Source organism: Antechinus flavipes, chromosome X, assembly GCF_016432865.1.
Source record: "Antechinus flavipes isolate AdamAnt ecotype Samford, QLD, Australia chromosome X, AdamAnt_v2, whole genome shotgun sequence".
Classification (NCBI taxonomy): Eukaryota; Metazoa; Chordata; class Mammalia; order Dasyuromorphia; family Dasyuridae; genus Antechinus; species Antechinus flavipes.
The window spans coordinates 76,166,843-76,191,872 of record NC_067404.1 but is presented as its reverse complement, the minus strand read 5'-3'; the positions used below and the strand labels follow the sequence as shown (position 1 = coordinate 76,191,872).

Below are 25,030 nucleotides of genomic sequence, written 5' to 3'. Positions count from 1 at the left end.
TTTCCCCGTGTGGTTGTGAAGAAAGCATGTGTGACTCATAACTTGCATTAGCAACATGAGCTATCATTATTTCTTGAATATCTCCTTTGTGCAAGGTACTGAAGGGGGAGAGCAATCACGTGGGGCCAAATAGTGTGGTGGGTGGCCAAAGGATTATCTTAGGAGTTCAAAGATTTGACTTTTACTGCCACTTACTGGAACTAGTGATTTTATTTCTTTAAAGCGCAATTCAATCCGACAAACATTACAAGAAGCTTGTTCTGCTTGAGGCATTGTGGAGGCCAGGGAGACAAAAATTAAAAGACAGTCTTCTCTCTTTCAGAAACTTCTGTTCTACTGGGTGATAGTTTGTTGGCTTGGACTGAATTGTTAAGAGAACTTAGAAAAATGCTGTATACAGTTCAGTTAATTAAGTGGAAGGCTTTATTCTTTGTTTTTAGAGATTAGCCCTTGAGAAGGCCATCTTCATCAAACACAGCCAAGTGTCTTTGGTGCTAGCTCTTACATTCTTAACTATAACTTGTTAGAAACAAAGGTCGATGAGAATTATCTTTCAAATACACTGGTGGAAGTTGTGGGATCACCTGCTAGGGGATTGCACATGTTTGTAGATGGAGGATGCTGGAAGGGCCTCCTTAAGATTGCTGCCCTTCACAATAGTGGGAATTAACAAAGTCAGTGAATCACAGACTCGTTAAAGTGGGAATTAAGGCCTTACAAGTCATTCATTTCAACCCTTTTATCTTTACAGAAAAGGAAACTGATATCCAAAGAGCAGAGGACACTGAGAGGCAAATGTGGTATGAAGGAAAGAGGCAGGTAAGTCACTTAGAACCATGGGTTTTGAGTTGGAAGATTTCTCCCACACATTTGAAGAAACTGAGAACCACAGAAGAGACCAAGCCAGGGAGTAAGAGTCTAGATTTGTATCTGGATCCTGACTCCAGCACAGTACTGAACTTCTGTGCCTCAGTTTCCTTAACCAGAAAATAAGCATGATAACATCGAATATATTTGTTTTTTTTTCTTTTTTAATTTTTATTCCCTTCCCCCTCCCCATCGAATATATTTGTTACAGAGTTATGGTCAGGAGCAAATGAGATTGTGTGTAAAAGGTTCTATATAAATGTCAGCTTTTAGTGGCAGAGTCAGGAAGCAGACCCCAAATTCCCAAATTCTGTGTTTCCTTCCCCCCTCCCCCACCAGATGGCCTTATCATCAATTAAAAATTTTCAGTGATTGATCTATATAAGCATTGATCCCCCGGGTTCACATATGGGGGAAATCCTTCTAAGTTGTCGGTTACTATTGTACAGACGTTAAAAGAACTGGGAAGGGGGGTATTTAGCCTAGGGAAGAGAAGACTTGGGGTGAGTGCCCTGACCACTATTGGAAGGTTCATCTCCCAGAACAGAGATGAAGCTGGTTCTCATGGTCCCCACAAGGTTGAGCTAAGACGTCATGAGGGGAAAGACCTGCCCAGCCAAATTGCGATTGATGTCAGGAGGAACTTCCTGAAGGTGAGGGCTGTCCGCAAGCGGCCCGGGGCTGGGGGGAAGGTTTCGTTGGCTCCGATAAGCTTCCATCGCTAAGAAGCGGTGATTCTGGGAGCCCGAACCGGGGCCAGAGAAGTGCGGGACTGAGGAGCAAGAGCTAGCAGCTCACGTCCAGGAAAGCGTCCAAAGGCCGGGAGGCTGAGGAGAGGGCCTAGGAGAACCAAGCCGGCGCGTGGGAGGGTTATCGTTGAGCCTCCCGGACCCGGGCATCTCGGGCGTCAAAGCTCGCCCCGCTCCGGCCTCCCCTTCCCCGTGGCCCCAAGCAGCTCCTCTCTCCAGGGACCATCCGGGCGGGGAGGCCGAAGGGGGCCGGAAGTGGCGGGCGGGGCAATGTGGGTCACTACCCCGCCCAAGCCGATTGGGTCCGAAGTGATGGGGATCTCGGGTCGCCTCCCCTCCCGTCTCGACTCGGGCGGCAGTTTCATCAACCTTTCCCCGCGCGTTCCGGGGGCCCGAGGAATTGCTCCGTCTCCCCTCCCGGGTGCGAGAGCTCTAGTAGGCTGGGCTGCGGGAGGAGTCCTCCCGGGGGCCACTTCCCCCTCTCCCGCCGCCTCCCGCGTGATCCTCTCCCCCCGCCCCACATACACATACACACATCCCTCCTCCCGGGCACACCCTCGAGCCCCAGCGCGAGCCCGCGGTCCGGGGCAGTGGGGAAGGGGGAGGAGCCGTGGGCGGAGCCGGCTGGAGGCGCGAGGCCCGCGTGCGAGGAGGAGGAGAGGGAAGGCGAGGGGGAGGAAGACGAGGAGGGCGGCGGCGGCAGAGGCAGAGGCTTAGGCTGAGGCGGCGCCCGGGGCAGCGGCGGCTGCAGCCTGCGCGCCCTGACCCAAACCGAACCGAACCGGGCCGGGCCGAGGCGTGCTGCCATGGCCGAAGTGCGCAAGTTCACTAAGCGGCTCAGTAAGCCGGGCACGGCGGCGGAGCTGCGGCAGAGCGTGTCCGAGGCGGTGCGGGGCTCCGTGGTGTTGGTGAGTCGGGGGCCGGGGGCAGGCACTGACTGACGGTCGGACGCCCGGGACCGGCGCTGTCCCCGTCCGAGGGTTGACAGCTCGGGCGGGGCGGGGCACGGTTGGCCCGGTCGGGCGGCGTGTCTGTGTGGGGGGGAGGGAGGAGGAGGGGGCACGCGCGATATTTGGGCTTCGGAACGACTCCCTCCTTCTCTGGTTCCTCTTCCCCTTCACGTCTCCCTCTTCCCATCCCCTCTCTCCCGGCTCAGCACCTGAGCCAGTGCCCGTGGCAGCTGCAGGAAGGATGCGCGAGGCGCGCGCACGCGCACAGCAGCCCCACACAGCCGTGGCGCACAAAAAAAAAAAAAAAAAAAAAAGAGCCCCACCCAACCCCCCCTGGCTGGGCGCGGTGACAGAGGAAGCAGAGCGACTTCCTCTGGGGGGGGGCGGGGGCCTCTGGCCTCGCCCCCAGCCAGTGCCACCTTCTCCTTGGCCCGCAGGCTTCCTGCTCCTGCCCGAAGCTTGTGTGTCGCCCCGCTTCTTTGGCCTCCCCCGTCCCCACTCGTGCCAGTTTGTGTGTGCCGTTCGACCGTAGAAGCGGAGGAAGGGGGTAAGGGGGGGACTCTCCTGGCCCAAAGCGACTTCACGGCCATTCCTTATAATTGTCATGATGTCCCGGGCAGATTTGGCAGCAAAGCCAACATTAAAGGGAGCGTCAGAGCCTGGCGAACCCACACAAGAGTAGGAAGAGGTGACATTAGCGGGAGTTCTGGAGAAAGATCAAAGGTCGGTCGTTTTCCTTTGAGATACCCATCAGAGCCCTCAGAGTTGCCACAGTGCAGAGCCTGAGACTTGCACAGACTTTGTTCGATCTCAGCTGGAGGCTTGCAAGTTGGATGGGGCGGCTGACTCCTGCTGCAGCCCATCTTTGGGATCCTTCTAAGGGGCTTAGGAATCTCCCTCTTATTTTGTTTGGTTCCTGTCCCACTCTAAGCCTACTGGAAGGTATTCCTACTGAGGGTTCACACATGAAGGCAAATGGCTTACAAGACATCAGAATGGTGCGCTCGTGGTACCCCCCGCCCCCCCCCCCAGGCTAAAGTATCCAACAGCTGGGTCCAGACAACTCACATTGGGGACCCCCCCAATGAGCAGCCAGAAATGCCATCCAAAGGCCTTCCCCAAATACCGTATATTTTATGGAGTTTTGAAAATAATTAAATGATTGTCCAGATTTTATTTGGGGATCAAGTTTTATTTAAGTAATACCAAAAAATTCATTTACTGAGTGCAGTCTTACTTGCTCTGTACAGAACTCTATTCTGGATACTGGGGAAAAGTTTACAGAAGACAGGGTCCCTGGCATCAGGGAACTTGGTGAGGGATTAGACAAACACAAATGACTACTTGAGTGATCTTGTCCAAGAGTCCAACATCCGTAAGCAAGTTAAGCATCATGAGAAGCATTTGGGGGTACAAAGAGAGGCAAAAACCACTCCTTGTCCTCAATGATCACACAGTCTAATAAAGAAACCAATATGTAATTAGGTACAATCAAGATCTGTTTGGAGTAGAAGCTGCTTGTCTGAAAGGGAAAGCATTAGCTTCCAGGGGGTGGGGGGACCTGGAAAGCCCTCCTGCAAAAAGATTCTTTTGAAGCTGAGTCTTGAGAAGAGCCAGTTAGGAGGGTGAGGAAGCAGAGCATTGCATTTTGGGAATGCCAAGGCTATGAGACGAGAAGTGGAGTGCTATGTTGAGGGAACTAGCTGGATTCTGGGATTGTAGAGTTCCTTAACCAGAGTAAGGTTAGTAAGGTACAAGAAGATGGGAAAGGTGGGTAAGGGGGCAAGTTAGAAGAGCTTCAAATGCCAGAGGGCAAGCCACTTCCTCCCTCTGAGCCTTAATGTTTTCACATGCACAATAAGGAAGTAAGGCTATTTTGATATATTCTATCTTGAAGGCCGTTTCTAACTCTGAATTGATGATGTGAGTTTGCTAGTTGAGAACTTACTATTCAGAGAAGAATCAGTTATTTAGTCAGGAAAGAAAATCAGGAAAAGCGTGGGGAGACTCTCCAGTTAACAGTTCCACAAGCCTCACAGAGAGCAAGGAGAATTAGGGCTGAAAAAAGGTCATTGGATTTAATGATTAAGAGATCCCTGATGCCCTTTTAAGAGGGCAATTTTTAGCAGAATGGTCAGGAGAGCCAGATTTGCAAAGGATTGAGGAGAGACTGCGGTGATGAAGGTTACCTGTGAAAGTGAGAGATGAAATGGTGCTGTATGGTAGAAGGGGTCCAGAGGAGGGCTTCTTACAAAGGATTTTAAAGGCTTGACGATATGGTGCCTTTGAGAGAGGGAAAGACTGCTGGAGTAAGATTCTGGATGAGAAAAGAGAGAAGTATTACTCTTAGTGAAGAGGCCTGGAGGAGATGATGCTGAATTTGAAAGAATAAGAAAGCTCATGGCAGATGAAGTAGGAGTCTAGGTCATCTGTGGTGAAGAGAGTGTGGTCAGAAGAGAAGAGAAAAAGGCTTGGGACAGATACTGTGGGAAATGAAATGAGGAAAAACATTATAGGGCAGCAGCAAGATTGCAGTTTAAATTATGCATTGTAAATTAGTAGTGGGTAAAATGAGCGCAAGAGTTCTGGAATAGAAGCAGTGAATTTGGATGGTGGAATTACCCATGGGTCCATAGTTGAAGTTTGGAAATGTCATGGGAGTAAGATGAGAAGATGACATGGGATTTTAGAGTAATAATAGTTTGTAAATCATTACAGTGGCAGACCGTGGTACCAAGGCTAGATCTGGAGATAAGTGACAGAGAGTGGACAAATGGCTTGGGGATATGTCATTATGTAAAGTTCATTTTTGTTTAGTGTTCCTGGTAGAGCAGGAAATTGGTGGAGAGAGTGAAGTTTCTTTAACTTTGACTTTGACTAAGATCAATGATTACTAGCCCTACTTCTTTTTTCTGGTAAATTCCATTCCTGATCCTTGTGGTAGTGTTTGTATATATATCCCATCTCTAACTCTTCTACTTGAATTCTGCTCCTTAACTTGCCTTGCTATTACTTAACTTCCACCCCCCTACCCCCTTCGCCCCCGCCCCCACCATGGATCCTTTCCTTGTCTTCTCCCCTCCATTCTTTCCTTTCCTCTTTATCCCATTCTCCTTAATCTACACCTCTTATCTCATTCCTGTTGAACTAAACACCCTTCTGTATCCCACTTTGTCATCCTTTCTCCCTTAATCCCTTTCCCATGGATTTATACATTTTGTCTCATTACCATAACTCTATATAACCTTCTGCACCCCACCTTATCCTATGTCACCCTTTCCCCCTTCTTTATCCCTTTCCCTTTAATCTACATGCCTTATCCCATTATTATAGCTCTACACACCCTTCTGTACCCCACTTTGTCCTTTATCCTTTGCCCATTAATCTACACACCTTCTCCCACTGCCCAAAATCTACACATCCTTCCATACCCCATCTTATCTTATTCCTTCCCCCTTATTTCTTTATAGGTTTTGGAGGATGTTCTATCCTTCATGATGTATGTATATGTAGTGTTCCCTGTTTAACCCATTCCCAATGTGAATAGGTTTTCAGAACATCAAGCCTTCCTACCCTCTCTAATGCCTCTGTATCAGTGAGAGTGGAAATTCTATTTAAATAACCCAATATCAGAAAAAGAAATTGAACAATCCACAATTTAAGTCCCAAAGGAAAAAGAAATCTCCAAAATCAGATGGATTTGCTAGTGAATTGTATCACTTATAGGATGATTAATGCCAGTATTACATGAACTGTTGGCAAAAAAAATAGAAAAAGGAGGGACCCTTCTAGATTCTGTGACACAAATATAGTTTTGATACCTAAACCACAAACAGACAAAGCAGGGAAAGAAAAAAAACCCTATCATTATTCTTAATGAACACTAATGCGAAATTCAAACAAAATATTAGCAAATAGAAAATGAAATTTCAAAATTCTTGATCTTGGAGGTAGGACAATAGCTAGTAATCATTAATCTAGAGTGTGATCTATATGTAAATGGTAGGAAAAGTAAAGAGTCAAATAATACAATCGCAATCAGTGTCTGTCTGTCTGTCTCTCTCTCTGTATGTATGTATGTATGTATGAAGTACCTACCAAGTGTCAGACAGTATCAGGTACTTCATTTGAAATTAATTGGACATTTTTCCTCATTGAATCTCAATATATCCAGTTATGGTTGATCTTTGAAAGTATTTGTCATTGGGACCTTTGGAGTATACAGACAGCTCCATTTTAGTCTAGCCTTAAGCCGAGATTATGGAACAATCAAGGAAATGTCTTTTGAACATGATGCTTAGTGATGTCAAAGTGTAACTTTTTGTCTTTTGGAGCCTCTTCTTTTGCTACTAGAACCAATCACTAATGCCACTTCCACAGGAAACTAGTACTGGAAATATGGTGTTATAAACTGCATAGTCTGAGCTGCCTTAATGGTGATAACATGTATTTGGGGTAACTGGGTCACAAGGGCTCCAGATTGGGTCCTAGTCATGTCCCAAATTCTGAGTTTTAGCTCTTGGATTCCAGTTTATATCCAGTTTATAATCCTAAATTAGAAGAGGCTGTTCAATACAAAGTGATCTTCCCCAGAAAGATTAACTATAGTAAATACCAAAGTATTTTGTAGTTACAGGAATTCAGATATATTGCACCTAAAATCATATTTACCATTAATAACTTCTCACATTTCTATAGTGCTTGGTACCTAGCAAAGGGGAGTAGGAGTTAAACTTGATTCTTTTTCAATGTGAGGGATTCCCACTCAGAGTACTATGCTATTCTTCAAAGAATACATAGGTCCTTAGAGAAACCAGAAGTCCGTGGAAACAGGAAGGGAAGTTAAGCTTAACTATCTGGGGACTTCAGTACAAATCCTTTGCATATTCTATGGTGATATAAATAAAACTTGCCCTACAGTATATCCGATTCCTTGTTAGTTTGAGTACTTTCATGGGACCTACTGATAGTCTTCCACAAGCCCCCTTTTGGGGAACCCAAGCTGAATTCTGAGGTTCTCAGGAGAAACCTTTGGTAATCCACTTTTTTTTGGATTCCACACTTTTAACAACCATCTGAAAAAAATGCTCTAATTCCCTAAAAACTAGAGAAATGCAAATTAAAAGAACTTTCAGGTACCATATCACACACAATCCAAAGAAATTTGCAAGAGAAGCTTCCAAGTTAGAACCTAGTCTTTGTGAGTTTAGGACTTTGGTAATGGAGCAAAGATCACATTTTGAGAGACAGTTTGTTGCACTGGAAGGAGCATAGGATTTGGAGACTGTACAGGCTTTGGTCTGAATTCTAGCTCTGACATCAACCAGTTCCATAAGGCTACTTGTTAGCCTCTCTGTGTTTGTCCCTGTATCTCTAAGTTGGAGACAATACTAGTCTCAATACCTATTCTAGTGGATTAAGGCAAGGAAAGAAATGTGAACCTGCATTGTTTATTATTATTATCGGAGTCCAGTGTTTTTTCCACTGTGGAGTACTGCCTCCTGTGTGGTATTTTCCTTACTGTAAGCCCAGACCTGCACCATTATGTCATGCTGAATTTTCTGTTTAGAATTCATTTTCCCAATCTAGCCTTGGTGACATGTTATCAGTACCATTCAGCTAGGTTCTGATCAGAATATTCAAAGTACTTAGATTTGTGATATATATAGTGCGCAGCTGTAGTTGCACCATTAATTCACTATTTTCATGAATCTAATGACTACAACATAACAGACAAGAGTATATTTACATGAATATTATATCATAGGCACAAAATCCAGTGGTAGTCCCAGGGAATAAGAGCAAAGTCAGTTATTGCTAGTAAGTGGTTCTAAGGAGGGGGCTTCTTTCATAGGTCATTTGGGGAACAACATTATTAGCTGAGCAAACTTCTCTAATAAAAGTCTAATTTCTAAGCTATATAGGGAACTGAATCAAATTTATAAGAATAAGAGCCATCCTCAGATTGATGATAATTTTTTGAGAAAGTAATCTTCGCTTTTAACAACCATATGGGGAAAAATGCTGTAATTCTCCCCAAACTAGAGAAATGTAAACTAAAAGAACTTTCAGGTACCCACATCACAACAATCTAAGTTGATAAGATAAGGAAAATGACAATTGCTGGGGGGCTATGGGAAAACAGGTACATTTAATGCACTGATTGGTAAAGCTGTGAACTGGTCAAGCCTTTCTAGAAAGCAGCCTGGAGCTATGCCCAAAAGCTAATAAACTGTATGCCCCTCTCCCTAGTGATATCTCTACTAGGTCTCCACCCTAAAGAGACTGAAGAAGGAGGAAAAGGACCCATATATACAAAAATATTTGTAGCAGCTCTTTTTGTGGTAGCAAAGAACTGGAAACAGAGGGGGTGCTTATCTTGGGGAATAGATGAATAGTTATGGCATACGCATGTGATGGAATACTGCTGTTGCATAAGAAATTGCGAAGGGGATGATTTCAGAAAAACCTGAGAAGACATGTAGGAACTGACGTAAAGGGAAGTGAGCAGAATCAAAATAATGATTTATACAATAGTAACCATATTATAAAAATAACTTTGAAAGATTTAGGAACTATGATCACTACAATGACCAACCTACAATTCCAGAAGATTGATGATGAAACATGCTGTACACCTCCAGGTAAAGAAGTGATGAACTTGGAGTGCAAAGTGAAGCCCCTTTGGGGTGGGGGTGGAGGGGAGGAGCACAGCTAATGTGAACATTTATTTTGCTCAATTTCTCATATCTGTGATGGGGAAAAAAAGATTATAAGCTGAGATAGATGCTGAAGATCAAAAAGTACTTTTAATCTCAAAGTAATAAATGTAGACTTTAAAGCTCTTTTCTTTCTATAAAAGAGGGAAGAGCTATTTGTCCCTCCCCCAAATCCATTTGACAAACATGAAATGTTATTTGTAGGTTGCTTACACATTACCTCTTGGAAGAGATGCTGCAAATAGTAAGGCACTCAATAAGCATTTGATGCTAAAGACCATTCTCGTGCTTCAGGTATCCTGAGATGACCTTGTATGCCAGATGCCGGCTGCATTTTCTTCTCAGTTACAGTAGCCGTGGGCTTTACTGGAAGGGCAATACCATCCCTTTCCAGGACTGCTCGGGTTCCATACTGTTTCTTTAATAAAGATAGCCTCTAAGACTTGGCTTCTTTTGTGTTTTGGACCCCTTTGGAAGTCTTGTGAAGCCTGTGGATCTCTGTTCAAATTATGTTCTTAAAATAATTTAAGGAAATGCTGAATTTTAGTTAAAGGATAGTGAAAATAAAGATGATTTTCCCCTCCACTGAATTTCACAAATGCCCTGACATATCTCAGGGGATCTCTGCCCTCTAAAAGGGGCTAAAGAACATCTCGAATCTTTGCCCCATTTCCCCTATTTTGCCTGGACTGATTAAGCTGATATTTAGGAAAGAACTGAAGGCCCAGCTTTGTCCTGAAGGAGCAATTTGGGGGAAGTATTTAATACAGGTGAAAATACGGAATGCTCTGGAACCCATGAGAAGTTGCACAAGAAAATCAAGTCCTGTTGGCCCAAATGGCCTTACTCCATGCTTAGGCTTGATAGGTCCGATTCTCTTCAGGTTACTTTTCCTAATCATGCCAATCTCTGGGCTCAGATTGCATTATTCCCTGTGATGCTGCCTCAGATACTGGAGCCCAGGAGGCTACCTTCTGAACTTCTCTGAACTGAGAGAAGCCCTTAATTAGCCATTTCCTTGGGGGGGATGCAAATCAAAGCCAGAATGGTTTCTCTTTAGGGATTTCCAGAAACCAGAGACACCTCTTCTCTAAGCTGCTTTGAGGCAGAAGAGAATATTATTTGTTTTCCTGAAGGGCCTCCAAACAGTCCTCTCAAGGCAGTCTTTTCCCATTTTTTAAACCACCAGTGTAGCCCTTCTAGACATTCTGTAGTCATTTTCCCTTCTCAGAGTAGGGGTTCCTGATCTGGGGCTCCATGGATCTCCAAGGGCTATGTAGATAAGATTTCAGAAGGTCTGTGAACTTGGATAGAAAAAACAATTGCATCTTTATTTCCACTGTGTCTGACTGAAAATTTCACATTCCTTTCAAAGATTTAAAAAGCTGCCTCTGAGAGGAGGGAAAGGCGAGCTTCACTAGGCTGCCTGCTGAAGGGGGCTGGGGCACCCAAAAGGTTTCCTCCAACATAGAACTGACTGTTGCACCCACAGCTGATAGATCAATAAGCATAGAACCTTGCATGTGGTGGGTACTTCATACATGTGGTTCAATGAATGTTTGTTGAATAAAAACATCATTGATTTGCTTTCTGGTATTTAGTGGGCACCTGCTTTGTGCCAGGCCCTGTGCCAGCCACTGGGAAGCAAAGACAAAAAAGGAGAGTCTACTTTTAAGGAGCTTAGTTCCATTGGGTTCTCAGTTCTCTTAATTCTAAACAATTTGTAGATGGAACAGAAATTTAAATTCAAACGGTATGGAAGTAGATAAAACAATTTCCTTGGGGGAGGATAGGAGTAACTGGGAGGAAAGAGAGAGGATCAGGAAAGGAACTCCTTTTGTAGGAGCCCCCCCACCTGAGCTTTTAAGGAAGTTATGGTTTCTGTGAGGGGGAGAAGGAAGGTGGGAGTACATTCCAGACTGTGCAAAGGCAGCCAAATTGTAGACAGTGATGGATTGGGGAGACAGATGAGGAATGAGGGAATGAGTTAGGACAGTCTGGACCCAAGGAATAAAGGGAGCTAAAGATCCAGATGTGAGGCGGTGACAGAAAGCCAGGCAGGTTTCTAGGCAGCACTTGGGACAGAACAGAGAGTTCGAGCCAGCGCGCTGTTAGAGCAGCTCATGAGAGCCAAGATTTAGGCAAAACCGTTCTCAGTCAGGGAGCTTCTTCCAGAATAGGGCTAGACCCACTTGGGGCAGGTAGGACATCAGCTCGTGCTGCCTGAAGCACCAGAAAAGGCTTTTGTGGAGCCATGGCTACCTGGAGAGTTACCATAAGGTCAACATGCAGAAAAGTGGGCCATCAATGAGGATTCCATGGCGTTCTTTTTCCTCCCCACCCCAAGCCATGCCCAATGGATTGGTTTAGACCTAGGAATGTGGGAGCCGAGTTGTGGAGCTCCCTGCTCTCTCTCACTTGATGCAGCTGAGTGAGAGCTTCCAGTTCTGGACAGAGTTAGCGGTATTTAAAGGGATTCATTCTCCACAAGGAACTCAGTGGCCATCAGATACGTCCCAGGTCCTCTTGAATTCAAGGTGCTTAGAAAAGATAGAAAGACACTTGAAGATTCCTTCTCCTAAGGAGTCTACAATTCGGTGGGATAGATAGTGGTTTTCAATTTTTTGTTCTCAGTATCTTAATATTATTAAAAATCATCAAGGATCTATTCAAAGAGTTTTTGTGTATGTGGGTTTAGATTTGTGACTAACTTAGCATATTTGAAATAAAAACTAATTTTAAATTGTAAATCTTCTGAAAGGGTTTCAGAGATCCCTGAGGATTCCTTGGACCACACTTTGAACACTGGGATAGATAATACTTATGCCCAAATAACTGGCACAGAACAGAATAGCATTGCCTAGTGGAGGTGTACTTGTGAGTTGTGAGGTGGCAGAGAGAACTTCTACTTGAGATAAGCAGCCAAGGAATCAGGGACTAAAATTAGAGCTGATATCAGGAGGGAGTAGAACTTCCAAGTGGAGGAAATGGATGGAGCATTCAGTGGATCAGGGCAACAAGCGTTTGTTAAGTGCTCACTGCGCGCCAAGCTTTCTGCTAGATGCTGGGGAGGGTGGCAGCTCCTGCTCTCTAAGAGCTCACCTTCTTTCAGAGGAGACAATGTGAAGGTAAATGAGTACACATATAAACGATATACAAAATAGACAGCAGCTACCGAAGGGAAGGTAGGAGCTGGTAGAGGTACCAGGAAGGGCTGAATAGAGAAGGATAGATTGAGAGAGGTAGAGCTGAGGAAAGAACTCTTTCTAGACCCAAAGATGGGGGGCCAGAAGGGTCCTCTCCCTCCAGGCCTGCTTCCATCCCAGCCTTCCCCACCCCCACCCCCAGCCATCATTGAGGGGAGAAATCATTGTGGAGAGGGGAACATCAGCACCTATTGCAACCAACAGGCAGGTCGAAGCAGGAGCTCTGTAAGTGGCAGCATGTCCCAGACCTTAGGTCTTGCTGCCAATCCTGGCCTTGGAACCATTATCTGGGGAAGCCACCCAGCCATCCTCACCAAGTGCTAGCCCTGGCACAAGGAAGCTAGCTTGAATCAGTCAGGCATCTAAAGGTGAGATCTAAGGCAGTGTGTGCTGGGGTGTGTCAGGCTAGTGTCTTCCCTCAGGTACGTGTAAAGATAGCCCAGGACCTTGAGTCCAAGAGTCCTGGGACTGGTGACGTTCCATAAGACAGCCTCTGTTTTATGGCTATATTCCATGAGACTTTTCCCGACTTGTAGCTGAAACCTTCCAGCAGATTGGGAGCTCTTCGACGGCAGGAACTGGCTTTTACCTTCTTTGTTTTCCTGGGTTTAGCACATGCCTAGTATAATGATGAGGGAGAGAGAGAGGTGTTTGGCCTAGACTTCAGGGTGTAAAAATAGTATGTCTACATGAGGCTGGAGAGGTTCACCTGGCTTGTGGAAACCAAGATGCCCGTAGTTTGCAGTTCCAAGCTTACTTATCTGCTGGCACAGAATTATTTTCTTTGATGTGCCATCACCAGTGGGATACATGGGAGGGTGGGGTAAATTCTATACAACTCATAGCACACTTAGCTGGATTATCACAAAAGAGAACCACTATTCTCGAGGCTCCTGAAGTTTTTGGAGGTGGTGAATGACATGGCCAGGCCAGCATTTCAGGAACAACAGTGAGCATAGTATGTGTTCAGGCGATGGTGACTAGGTCAGTTTTGCTGGTACATATGTGACACTTTTCTCCCCAGAGAGGTTGGATCCCAAGTGTGAAAAAACCTTGGATAGAAGGCTGAATAGTTTGGAATGGGTTTGGTAGGCAGTAGGAAGCCACAGGGATGACTAAGTGAAGTGAGATCAGAAGTCTGGGAGTGTTTGGAGGGTGGAAAGATAAGAAGTGAGGAGATTGATGCAAAGGTTTCTGTAGGAGCCATTGATGCGAGATGGAAAATGAAGAACTGAATAAATGAGGCATGAGAGTGGTATAGACTAGGAGTGGGGAGAGATGAAAGAGATGTTATGGAGTTTGAATCTTTAAGACTTTGCAGCTGACGGGATGTGGAAGGGCAGGAGGGGAAGAGTCAGATGATTCTGTGCTTGGGTGATTGGGAGAATGGCTTTAATAAAAATAACAAAAATATGATTTCCCTAATAAAAATAGGGAAATGAGCACTGGAGAATCACTACTGACTAAAAGAGAAGCAAGGCTAGTCTACAGGGTACAGCTAGCCCTTGCTCTGCCCCCCTGAGTTCTGCCTTACCTTCAGGACTCTTAGTTGCCATTTCATACATTATTTCTCTGATAGGATGAATTGGAGGAATGTTTGCATTCTCCTTATTTGTTTTTTGGCGGTATGTTAAGGTTCTTGTGTACAAGAATCTTACACAGTTCAATTGCAAGCAGAATGTTGATATGGCGAGCCATTATAGACCTTTCTTGCAGAAGTTTGCTTGAGAACGAATGGGGTTTTTGCAGATTCTCAGATTTGTTTCGCTGATGCCCAAAGTATGCCAGGACCTGGCAAGGTCCATCTGCTGTCACGCTCCATACCACAAGTGACCATCAGCGATTGCCCCCAATTCATCATTTTTACATGTTGAGTTTGTCTTCACAGGAAGTCATGTGTTTACCTTCCTTGGCAGTTAATGTTGAATTTCCAATGTGTATAGTTTCTGGCTAATGTTGGAAGCTGTGGAAATATAATTTCCATCATATTTATTTTAGTAATTGTTGAAATCTCTTCTTGGAGACAGAAGACTTGGCTTCTGGGACTGCTTCTGCCCCAATGAAATATGTGACCCTGGCCGAGTCAGAAGAAACTGGGCCTCTTTTCTGCAGTTGAGAAATGGAGTTGACAGCATCTGTGTCTACTAGGAAACTGTTTGTTCTTGGCCTGATACTGTTCTCTTTCCTTAGGAATCTGGGGAAAGTATGAGGTCAGGCTGATGAGAGGGAACAGAACTGGTAACAATATCGTGAGCGGGTCCAATGCTGATGCTCCAGCCAAGAGCAGTCTTGATGATTTTGAAAGCTGTTTGAATAGCTGACTATAAAATCTCAAGTGTCCTGGTCTAGCAGTCTGGAGAGATGTTCAGGATCAGTTTTCGAGGGCTAGTTTTTATATTTTTCTTAAGCGGGTCACCTTGTTCCAAAAGAAAGACTACTCTTTCTTTCCATATTTTCATATTGGTGAAAGTGGGTAAGCCAAGGTGCCAACTTTATACTTTGCCAACAACTTCCTGTTCACACTTTGAGAAGCGTGTTCGTGGCGTGACTAGCATAATAGAAGTGTTGCTAGAACAAATTTATTTTCATATTTTAATGTTAAAATAATGCCTCCATTCACTTCCCCTTTTCTCACTCCATGGGATTTAGTTTCCCTTATTATTTACATCATCTATCATATTGCTAGTCTTCTCAGTGGGTTGTAGGAGGGAGCCGGAGGGAAAGAGAGAATCTGGAACTCCAGATTTAAGGGAAAAAAGTCAAAATAAACAATACATTCAAATAGTTTTCAAATTGTTTGCCTCTTCTGATGTGACAATATGAAAAAGGCCACGATAAGTATCGCTGTCCCCTTCAAAGCTCTGTCCTGGGTCTTTTTCTCTTTTTCTCCTCTCTTTGGTGATTTCATCAGCTTCTATGGGTTTACTCCCAGCACTCCCAGACAATTCCCAAATTTACAAATCTTTCCCTAATTTCCTTCCTGACCTTTAGTTGGGTAGATAGTGATGTGGTAGATCTCGATGTGGATGTCTAGCCTAAAGATTTCTCCTTAAATATTTCCAAAACTAAACTAATTTTATTACCGTCCCCTTCCCCAACCCATACCTGCTCCTGACTTGCCTATTTCTGTTGACAGTTCTACCCTCCTTCTCATCGTCCAAGTTTGTAGTCTGAGAGTCATCCTTCATTTTTTTTCTCTTCCTCAACTCCTGTGTCTGGTTGCCAAGGCTTTTTCACTGCTCTCTCTGTAATATCTCATATCCATCCACCTATCTGCACCATCATAGTTTGGGCCCAGCCCAACTCCCCAGCTGCCCCACTGATATTCCTTAAAGGCAGAGATGTCCCTGCCCTCCTCTGCACAGAAATCCAAAGTGTTTCCTTTAGCCTTGAAGATATAATACTCAAGTGTGGATAATGACGTCATTTACTGGCTCCCACCTCTTGTTCGAGCCTTATGTCTTAGGACTTCCTTTCTCGCGCTCTCCATTCCAGTCACACTGGGCCGTTACCCGTTCCCTGTACTTGCCATTTGACCTGCCACGTCCAGGCCTTTGCATAAATAACACCCCATTTCTAGAGTGTACTCTTTCCCTGCTCATGCATCTGAGATTTCCAGGGGTCCTTTGAGGACACCCGAGGGGCCCCTTCTGACCTGAGACCCTTCTTGCCTTGCTGTTTCTACTGTTCTCCTGGGATGTGACTTGGGATTATGCTGTATCTGCTTATCTGTCTACATGTTGTATTCCCCCCCTTGCTCCCGGAGGCCAAAGAATGTTTTGTTTTTTTTCTTGTGTTCTTAGCACTTAGCAGATCACCTGGCATATACTTGTAGGTGCTTAATACATGCTTGTCCAATTGAATCAATATAGTGTAGTGGGAAGAAGATGAATTTGGAGCCAGAAGACCTGATTTCAGTTCTGGATTTACTGCTTCCTACCTGTGTCACTCTCTGGATAGGGCCAGGGAGCTGACCTGGGGTCAGAGGGAGCTTTCAGTGTCAGGGCAGGTCAGCTTCAGCAAGTAAAGGAGGTTATTGGTAGTGGTCTCCAACTAATGGTATCGGAGAGGGATTGCCATAAGCAGTAGAAGGTTTCAAATCAGAATGTTCCCATAATGGGCAGAATGGAGGCTTTGGAGGAAAGAAAGTGCTCGCTCCACTGTTCTGCGTAATTTGCTATTGATGGCCCATGTGAACACCCATTTAAAAAGGAAAAAACTGAGGCTCAAAAGAGAAAGGGGTAGAGAAAGGATTTATCCAAGGTCAATGGGTAGTAAGGAATAGGACTGAGAGCTGAACCCATGTCCTCTGACTGCAGCTCCACCAATCCAGGGAACCTTCCGCTGTATCACACTATCTCCCTAGGTTTGCTGTGGCTGCCCTTTCACGATATTTCAACACGTCTTCCTGGGACAGTTGGGGGGCCAGACAAACAGAAACCGAGCGTACACTTTGTTTCCCTATCCTTCAAGCACCAGGCTGAGTTCACCCAAAAGACTGTTCAATGTGATCCTGAGAACAGATGTCTCAGTAGGGAGGGCCTGAGCCTGGGAGTTTATTCCCCTTACTGCCCCCTTCCTGTAGAGACAACCCCTTTCTCTCACTGACCCTTAGGCAGCAGGAGAGTGGGACGTTCCCATCCCTATTCTCAAAAGCTTGGTTGTCTGCTTGGGAAGAAATGCTTACTGGACCAATTTATTTTCAATTACTGTATCATTTGAACTGAAAAAATACTTAATGGCTTTAAATTACCTGAAAGAATTCTTATAAAGCCATCTTTCTTCAAAAAGCAAAGTCTTATTTTACCATCTCTAAGAAATCACTAGCAGTATAATGTGCTTATAGTATCTTTTTTCCCTTTACCACATAATATTATTTATTTTTTACATTCGTTTTTGAGAAAATTTGAGTTCCAAATTCTCTCCCTATCTCCAGTCCTTTCCCCACCCATTGAGAAGGCAAGACATATGATATCAATTATACATGGGAAATCATGCAAAACACATTTCCATATTAGATGGTACAAAAAATAAGACAAATTTAAACAGTGAAAGTCATGCATCACTTTGCACTCGAGTTCATCATTCTTCTCTGAAGGTAAAAAGCATTTTTCATCGTAGGTTCTTTGGAATTACCTTATGCCTGGAGTTCCTGTCAGTGAGCTCAGTGACAAGACGGGTGAGGGAGTTTGCTTGTGAAAATGGCCCCTGCTGATTGGAAACGAGAGAGAGCCATCTTTTAAAAACCCCATGATTTATCAATACTTTTGACAGCCTATTCACTTCCCAATTACTACCAGCTTTCCTACCCCCTCAGGAAAGCAAAACAAATTTACATTATCCATTTCTGACAGTATATCAATACTCACCATGTCCAAAATTGAGCTCATTATCTTTTCGCCAAAATCTTCCCCTCTTCATGGCTTTTATATTACTGAGAAGAGCACCATCCTCCTCCTAGACCTCCACATTCCACCTAGGTGGCCTCCTGAGCTGGGTGAATAGAGCTCTCGACCTGGATGCAGGAAGATCCAAGTTCAAATGTAGACTTGTTAACCATGTAATCCTGGGCAAGCCTTTGTTTCAGTTTCCTCATCTGTAAAATGGGGATAATAACAGCATCCCAGAGCTGTTGAGAGGATCAACTCAGACAACAGTTGTAAAGTGCTTACACGGCCACATACGGGGTGCTTAATACGTGCTTGTTCCATCCTTCCCTTAGGAAGCGTGTATTGACCGGGCTCGAGTCCAACTGTCAGTCCTCTTAAGGCACAGATTGTTCTGTGTATTGTTCAAATTTTATATTGTGACTAGATCTTTTCAATAAAGAACTTGGGGAAAGCCAAAGGAACGGAACCTATTTTTATCTGGGCCAAATAATAACATAGGTAGGACAGGCAGAATGTTGTAGTGATAGAATTGTTGAAGTTGAAGTTAAGATACTTAGTATCTGTGTGACATTTAACCCTATCTGGGCCTTAGAAAATGGGAGGTTTGGAATCAGTGGCCTCGGAAGTCCCTTTCAAGTTGAAATCTATGAGTCTGTTTGAAAATAGAATCTGTGGAAGGACTTTGCTTAAAATAGTTTTATGCAAACACCCTTAGCATTAATTGATTTGGCCGTGTGTTTTATTAAATGTCAGGGTTTTTAGGTTTTCCTTCTATATTTACTATCTTTGATGACTGTTGTATATCTAACAAAAACTTTAAATTGTTCACTTTAAATGGATGTGTAGTTGTGTGTGTATGTGTGCGTGTACGAAAGCTTCTGTCTTTTCTCTGCACTTTTGCCCCTTGAGTGTTATTTGTAAACAGCCAAAGACCAAAGTCATCAGAGTAGGTCTTAGATTTCCAGGGCTTCCCATGGCTTAGCTTTGTAGGAAGCAAAGTTGATTTTGTAACAGATGCATTTAAACCACTGGAGAGAACTACATATTTGCTTCTGCAATTATCCCTGCTGAGATAGATGGTCCACAGGGAAAGCAGTCTTCCCAAATCAAATTTCCTATAAATGAAGTCTTGGGGAAAGCATCACTAATCTTGGTGCTTGATTCCCTAATAGCAGGTCATCTGGTGGATATAAAGAGAGTATGATGTGCAGAAGGCTATCATAAACAAAGGGAAATATTTCCGGTGGCTGGGACCAATCTCATCAGTGTTGTCCTTAGGACAGAGCTGCAAAGCAGCTAACTGCTCAGATCCTGATAATGACCTCCTTGGGCTATGACACAGGAACATGTTACTCTTCATATACTTCCCTGAGAAGAGTTGGATGGGATGCCTCCATAGTCACATGATAACAGAAGAGAATGTGAGACTGTCACATAGTAAGAATATACAGAAAGCCCTATCTTGAGGGAAAGATTGCTTTTGGGGGGTCCTTTTTCAAATCAGGCTGGAGTAAAACGGAGTTTTACAATTCAAGCAATCATCATTGTGTTTCATTTCAGGCGGCTACAGAGGGAGAGTTGGTGCCCCCCCTCCCAAGATTTTTTTCCTAAAATAAGACTTATGAAGGGCATTGTGGGCTTGTTCCTAGGTATATGGTATTCCATAAATTTCTCAGATTTTGGATTGAATTTGTTGGAATAATATAAAGGATTATGTAAATTAGAAATAATTTGATGATTTCATATTTTCCACTTAAATTCTACTCTTAGGGCATAGAGAGAACTCTAGGTTCTCAAGGGCTCTGTTAGTGGAGCACAGGTCCTGACAGGTTGTCTACCATGCTAAAAAGGTATCCATAGGCTTGATGAGTGCCTGTGGCAGCCATCCAAGGACCAGTCTCACTAGTTCTTGCCAATGAAAAAGCATTTATTAAGTGCTTACTGTATGCCAGACGCTGTGCAGGGAATAAAAAGAAACGGCAAAGCTAATCCATGCCCTTAAGGATCTCGCAGTCTGATGGAGACCACATATATAAATTGATCCTTATGGAATTGGATCAGTAATATAGATAGTATTTCCTGGAGGGAAAGCCTCGTGCATGAGGTAGTCCTTGAGTTGAGTCTACAATAAAGTCAGGGATTCTTAGAGGCTTTAAAACCTCTTCTAAAGATGGAGAGCATTCCAGACATGGGATACAGACCTGGTAGAGGCACTGGTATGGGACACGGAGTTTCATGTGTTAGCAGGAAGTAGACCAGTATGTCGGAATCAGGTAGAGAATTTTAAATGCCAGTCATTTTCTCTTTGATTCTGGAGAAAATAAGGAGCCATGAGAATATCCCAAATTAGAGGGGCATTATATGGTCTGATCTGCTTTTTAGGAAACTCACTTTGGTGACTGAGGAGAGACTTGAGGCAACGAGTCCAATTAGAAGATTCTTGAAATGGGCCAGATCTAAGATAATGGAGCCTGAATGAAGGTGATGGCTGTGTGAGTGCAGAGAAGTAAGGGGTGTCATAGACCAAGAGATGACGAGATTTGGCGACTGATTGGATATGTGTCGTGGAGAGGGGAGTTGGGGATAATGCTGGGTTTCAGACCAGGATGACTAGAAAGACAGTGGTGCTTCTGATGAAATAGGGAAATTGAAAGAAGAGTAGGTTGAAGGGGGGGGGGAATAGTGGCTTTTGTTTTGGATATAAGGAGTTGGAGATGTCCATTCAGTTTGAACTGTTCAGCGAGCTGTTGGTGATATAGGATTACGGTTCAGGAGAGAAAGTAGAATTCAATAAATAGATCTGGGAATCCTCTTTAGGAAGAGGTTATTGAACCCATGAGAAATGATGAGAAAGTATAGAGAGGAAAGAGAAGATAGGGGCAGCTAGGTGGTGCAGTGGGTAGAGCACCTGCCCTGAATTCAGGAGGACCTGAGTTCAAATTTGGCCTCAGACGCTTAACAGTTCCTAGCTGTGTGACCCTGGGCAAGTCATTTAGCCCCAATTGCCTCAGGGAAAAAAATTGAATAAGAGAAGATAACCAGGGCTAGAGTCTTAGAGGACGCCCACAGTTATTGCTTGTGATCTGGATGAAAATCCAGGAAAGGAAACTGAGAAGGCACAGTCAGACTGGAAAACCAAGAGAGGGAAGAAACCTAAAAAAGAGGAAATATTCAGGGAAAAAAGTGATCAACAGTGATGATAAACACAGCAGCCCTGGGAGTGGCAGTAACTAGCTCCCAGATTATTCCTTCTTCCAGTCCAACCCTCCTGGAAGCAATTCCAGTTGCTTCCCATCCCTACCAAGTACCATCCAACTGCCTCACCAAGAGCGAACAAATCCATTTTGCTGAAGCAGTAAGCACAAGAGAGAGACAGGAGGCTGCATTTGCTAGGGAAGTCAAACCACTACCGTCTCTACCACCATCACCATCATTTCTCCTTAGACGCTGATGGAGACAGCTTAGGACCTTGAGCCTAAGAGTCTGCAATAGCAGTGTACCACAAACCACTAGTCCAGCTTGTATCCCACCCATCATTGAGTGGAGAAATTATTGTGGAGAGGGGGCCCCGCCTTGCCTCATCATCACTACCACCAACTGCCCACCGACTACCACTAACAGGCAGAGAGGCCCAGGATCCCTGGGAATGGCATCACTTCCCAGACCTGGGGTCATGCTGCTAGCCTAGACCTCAGCATATTTAGGCCCGAGCCGTACTTACCACTTGCCACCCACAGGGCAAAGAAGCCAGCCCAAATCTAGCAGTAAGGCACCCAAAGTGAGAGACGGGAGGCAGCATTGCCCCCAGACTCTAAGGACCATGGGACCTTTCCATCTGACTTACAGCTGAACTTTTCCCTAGCTGGCTCTTTTCTCCCTTATTAGATTGGAATCTCCATGATAGCAGGGACTTTCTGATCTTTCTATTTGTATTCCTAGTGCTAATCATGGTGCTTTATACATAGTAAGCACCTAATAAATGCTTTGTTCACTCATTCAGTGCCCCAGTAAAGGGTAAAAAGGATGAGAACTGAGAAAAGGCTGTTAGATTGGGCAATTGTAAGATCCTTAGTAATTTTTTGTTTTGTTTTGTTTGTTTTTGTGAGGCAATTGGGGTTGACTTGCTCAAAGTCAGACAGCTAGGCGTGTTAAGTGTCTGAGGTCTGATCTGACTCTAAGGCTGGTACTTTATCTTCTGTGCCATCTAGCTGCCCCCCCCCTCTTTAGTAATTTTGAAGAGACCTCAGAAAAATATAAATTCTTTGAGGGCAAAGACTGTATGTCTTGTTTCTTCTTTGAACCCTGAAGCAACATGCTCCCTTACATTAGGAGTCTCAATGAAGATTTTAGGCCTGGGCATGCTGGTAAATATTTAACAAAAGGATGGGATTGGGATGGGGAGGGAATGTATTCAAGAGACCCTTTTAAGTTTAATCTGCATTATAACATTTTCTCTTTCATACTTTCTGAAGTCTATACAGTCAACAAAACAAGCCCTGATTTGTAGAGTTTGTGGATTTCTTTGAGGTAAAAACTGACACTGAAAACCACGCTTCTCCCAGAGTCCTTTGTTTGGCCTTAGTAAAGTTTTGCTCCAGCAAAGTCCTCATTTTAGGGAAGACTGCTACTTGAACCGAAGGAAAGGAAGGGTTTTGTAAGGCAGAAATGAAGTTGAACTGTATTTCGGAATTGGAATTAATGCAAGTGTTTGGCATGTCATTTGGATAACCATTGGGTTCCGTTTTGGCTGGATCATAGTAGAAGATGTTAAGTCTGGGTAGGAGATTGTGGAAGGTCTGAAATGCCAGGCTGAAGAGTTAATATTTTATCCTAGAGGCAAAATAGTGAGCTCCTGAAGGTGGTTTTGTGGGTGAAGAGCAGGGAATGGCTGCTGGAGTTGTGGAAGAAGGGAAGTCAACAGAATTTGACAATTAAGTGGTTTCTATTGCACTACAAGGTACTGTAAGTGAAAAGGGGATCACTTCAAGCCATTGATGCTGGATTTCCAGTGTATTTTGGTTAAAGATAACCTCCTTGAATGTTTCTGCCGATCAGTTGTATCAGATAGATCTCCATTTTCTACACAGATTTCATGATTTAGAAGCACCATGGAAAACCTTAAAGAGCTTGTGAAGTATGGATTGTTATTGGCCACTTTTGAAAGGTGAGGAAGTGGAATACCCATCTTTCTATCTTTGGTTAGTATTCCTTAATGTGCTGTCTGAGAAATCATCCAGTCCAACCCACTCGTTATTTGGAGGAGGGAATCAAGACCTGGAGCCACATGCTATGGAGAGGGAAAGATTCAGAACAGAAATTCTGTGAAGATTGTTTTTTTTTTTTTTAAGTAACATTAAAAAGTAACTTGTTTTTTTATACCCTACACATTTGCCTATCCTTTATACATCTAATCTCAGTTCTAAGGAGGTTTCAAGGTAAATAGAAACTTAGAAAACATGTGAATTTTGCTTAATGAAGAGGAGGTGATAAGAATAGAGAATTGGAGATGAGAGAGCTATTATATTTGGCCCCTAGGAAACAAGGAAGGAGACAAGCATTTATTAAGTGCCAAACACTGGGCTAAGTAGTGAAATGATAATAACAAAATAATAACAGCACTCTGCTTTAACTTAGGGTGGGCTGTGTTTGGGGCAGCATGATGGAATGGCTTGGAGTATAGAGATCTGGCTTGGAGGCTGGAACAAAGATTCTATTACCTAGTCTGTGGGATGGTCTATCATAAGGATGGTATGGAATAAGTTGACTTAGGATCATTAATTATTTTGGTCAAAATCAAAGGACTTTGTAACTATCAGCTATTATTACATAAAAATATTTGAAGGCTTAAAAAGAGGTCTGCCAATATAAAATGGGAATAGGGGCAGTAATAATTCAGGACTTATAGATACGGAGAAACTGGAGGGAAAGAAAGTAATCCAATAATTTGTTATTTCAGAGGGAAATTGACTTATGCTTAATTTTGAAATGCATTGGTTGACCATTTCTTTGTGATCATGTTAATATGTTTTGGGGTTCTACTTGGGGGTGATTTTGGAATTATGACTACTCTTCCTCTATCAGTATTCGAACCCAGTACATTTTTGACTCCATATCTGGCACCCAGTACTGTATGCTGCTCTGCCTTCCTTGACTACTATAGCTTTTTTAAAATTTGAGATTTGTTTCAAACCACAGACTTTTTCTTTTCTACTTGTATTTTCCCCCTAGTTTTAATTCTCCTCCATTGTGTTTTGGGGTTTGCATTTTCCCAGTGGCCCACAACTGACCTCCACAGTTGGTGGGCATTTATGTCTTAGTTCAGCAAACATGTTAGAGTTGTTGGAGAGGATATCCGGATCCAAGAACATCTGGGGCTGTGGTCTGGGAGAAGGAAGTAAGGAATTGAGTGGTTAGAGCACTATCCAGGGTAGCTCGAGACACATGCCCCGTTGGAAGAAGAAGTGTCTGCCTTTTTCATGCAACACCATCTCTTTCAGCTGTTGGGATGTTGCCTTCTTAGGCTTCTTATTCTCTCTCTTTGCTGTGCTGCTTCCTCATCCTCCAAACCCCCTTAAATTTAGGTGCCCCCTAAGTTTCTGTCCTGGACTTTCAGCTTCCCAAGAATCTGTACCTGGTCCGATTTTTTCCATTTTCCTCAATGACATGGTTAAAGGTGTAAATGTCATGTTTATCAAATATGCAGATGACAGAAAACTAGTAAGACTGACTGATGCATTGGATCACAGAGCCACAATCCAAAAAGACCTTGATAGGTCTGGAACATTGGACTGAATCAAATAGCGATGAAGTTCCATAGGTGTGAATGTTAAATCCTTAACTTGGGACTACTGTTTATTTATTTAATTTTTTATAATAACTTTTTATTAACCAGCACCAGGGTAATTTTTTACAACGTTACCCCTTGCACTCACTTCTGTTCTGATTTTTTCCCTCTCTCCCTCCACCCCTTCCCCTAGATGGCAAGCAGTCCTATATATGTTAAATATGTTGGGACTACTGTTTAGCCTTTCTGGCCCCCTTTATGTAAAGTAAAGAGTTGGTTGCCCTGAGTTCTTTCAGATCAAAATCTTCAATCCTGTGAGTTTCAGATTTCTGTTTATTTTCTCTCCCAATCTCTACAGAATTTTC

At 43.8% G+C, this 25,030-nt stretch overlaps 1 protein-coding gene across 1 annotated transcript in view; it reads left to right on the top strand.

Moving 5' to 3' along the window:
- The first annotated feature begins 2,200 nt into the window (after window positions 1–2,200).
- The window catches only part of DOCK11 (dedicator of cytokinesis 11), a 177,445-nt gene continuing 154,615 nt past the window's right edge, over window positions 2,201–25,030 (top strand). Inside the window, exon 1 of the mRNA XM_051968881.1 lies at window positions 2,201–2,524. Within this exon, the coding sequence (XP_051824841.1) occupies window positions 2,423–2,524 (102 nt within the window). The 5' untranslated portion in view covers window positions 2,201–2,422. The remainder of the gene's footprint in view (window positions 2,525–25,030) is intronic.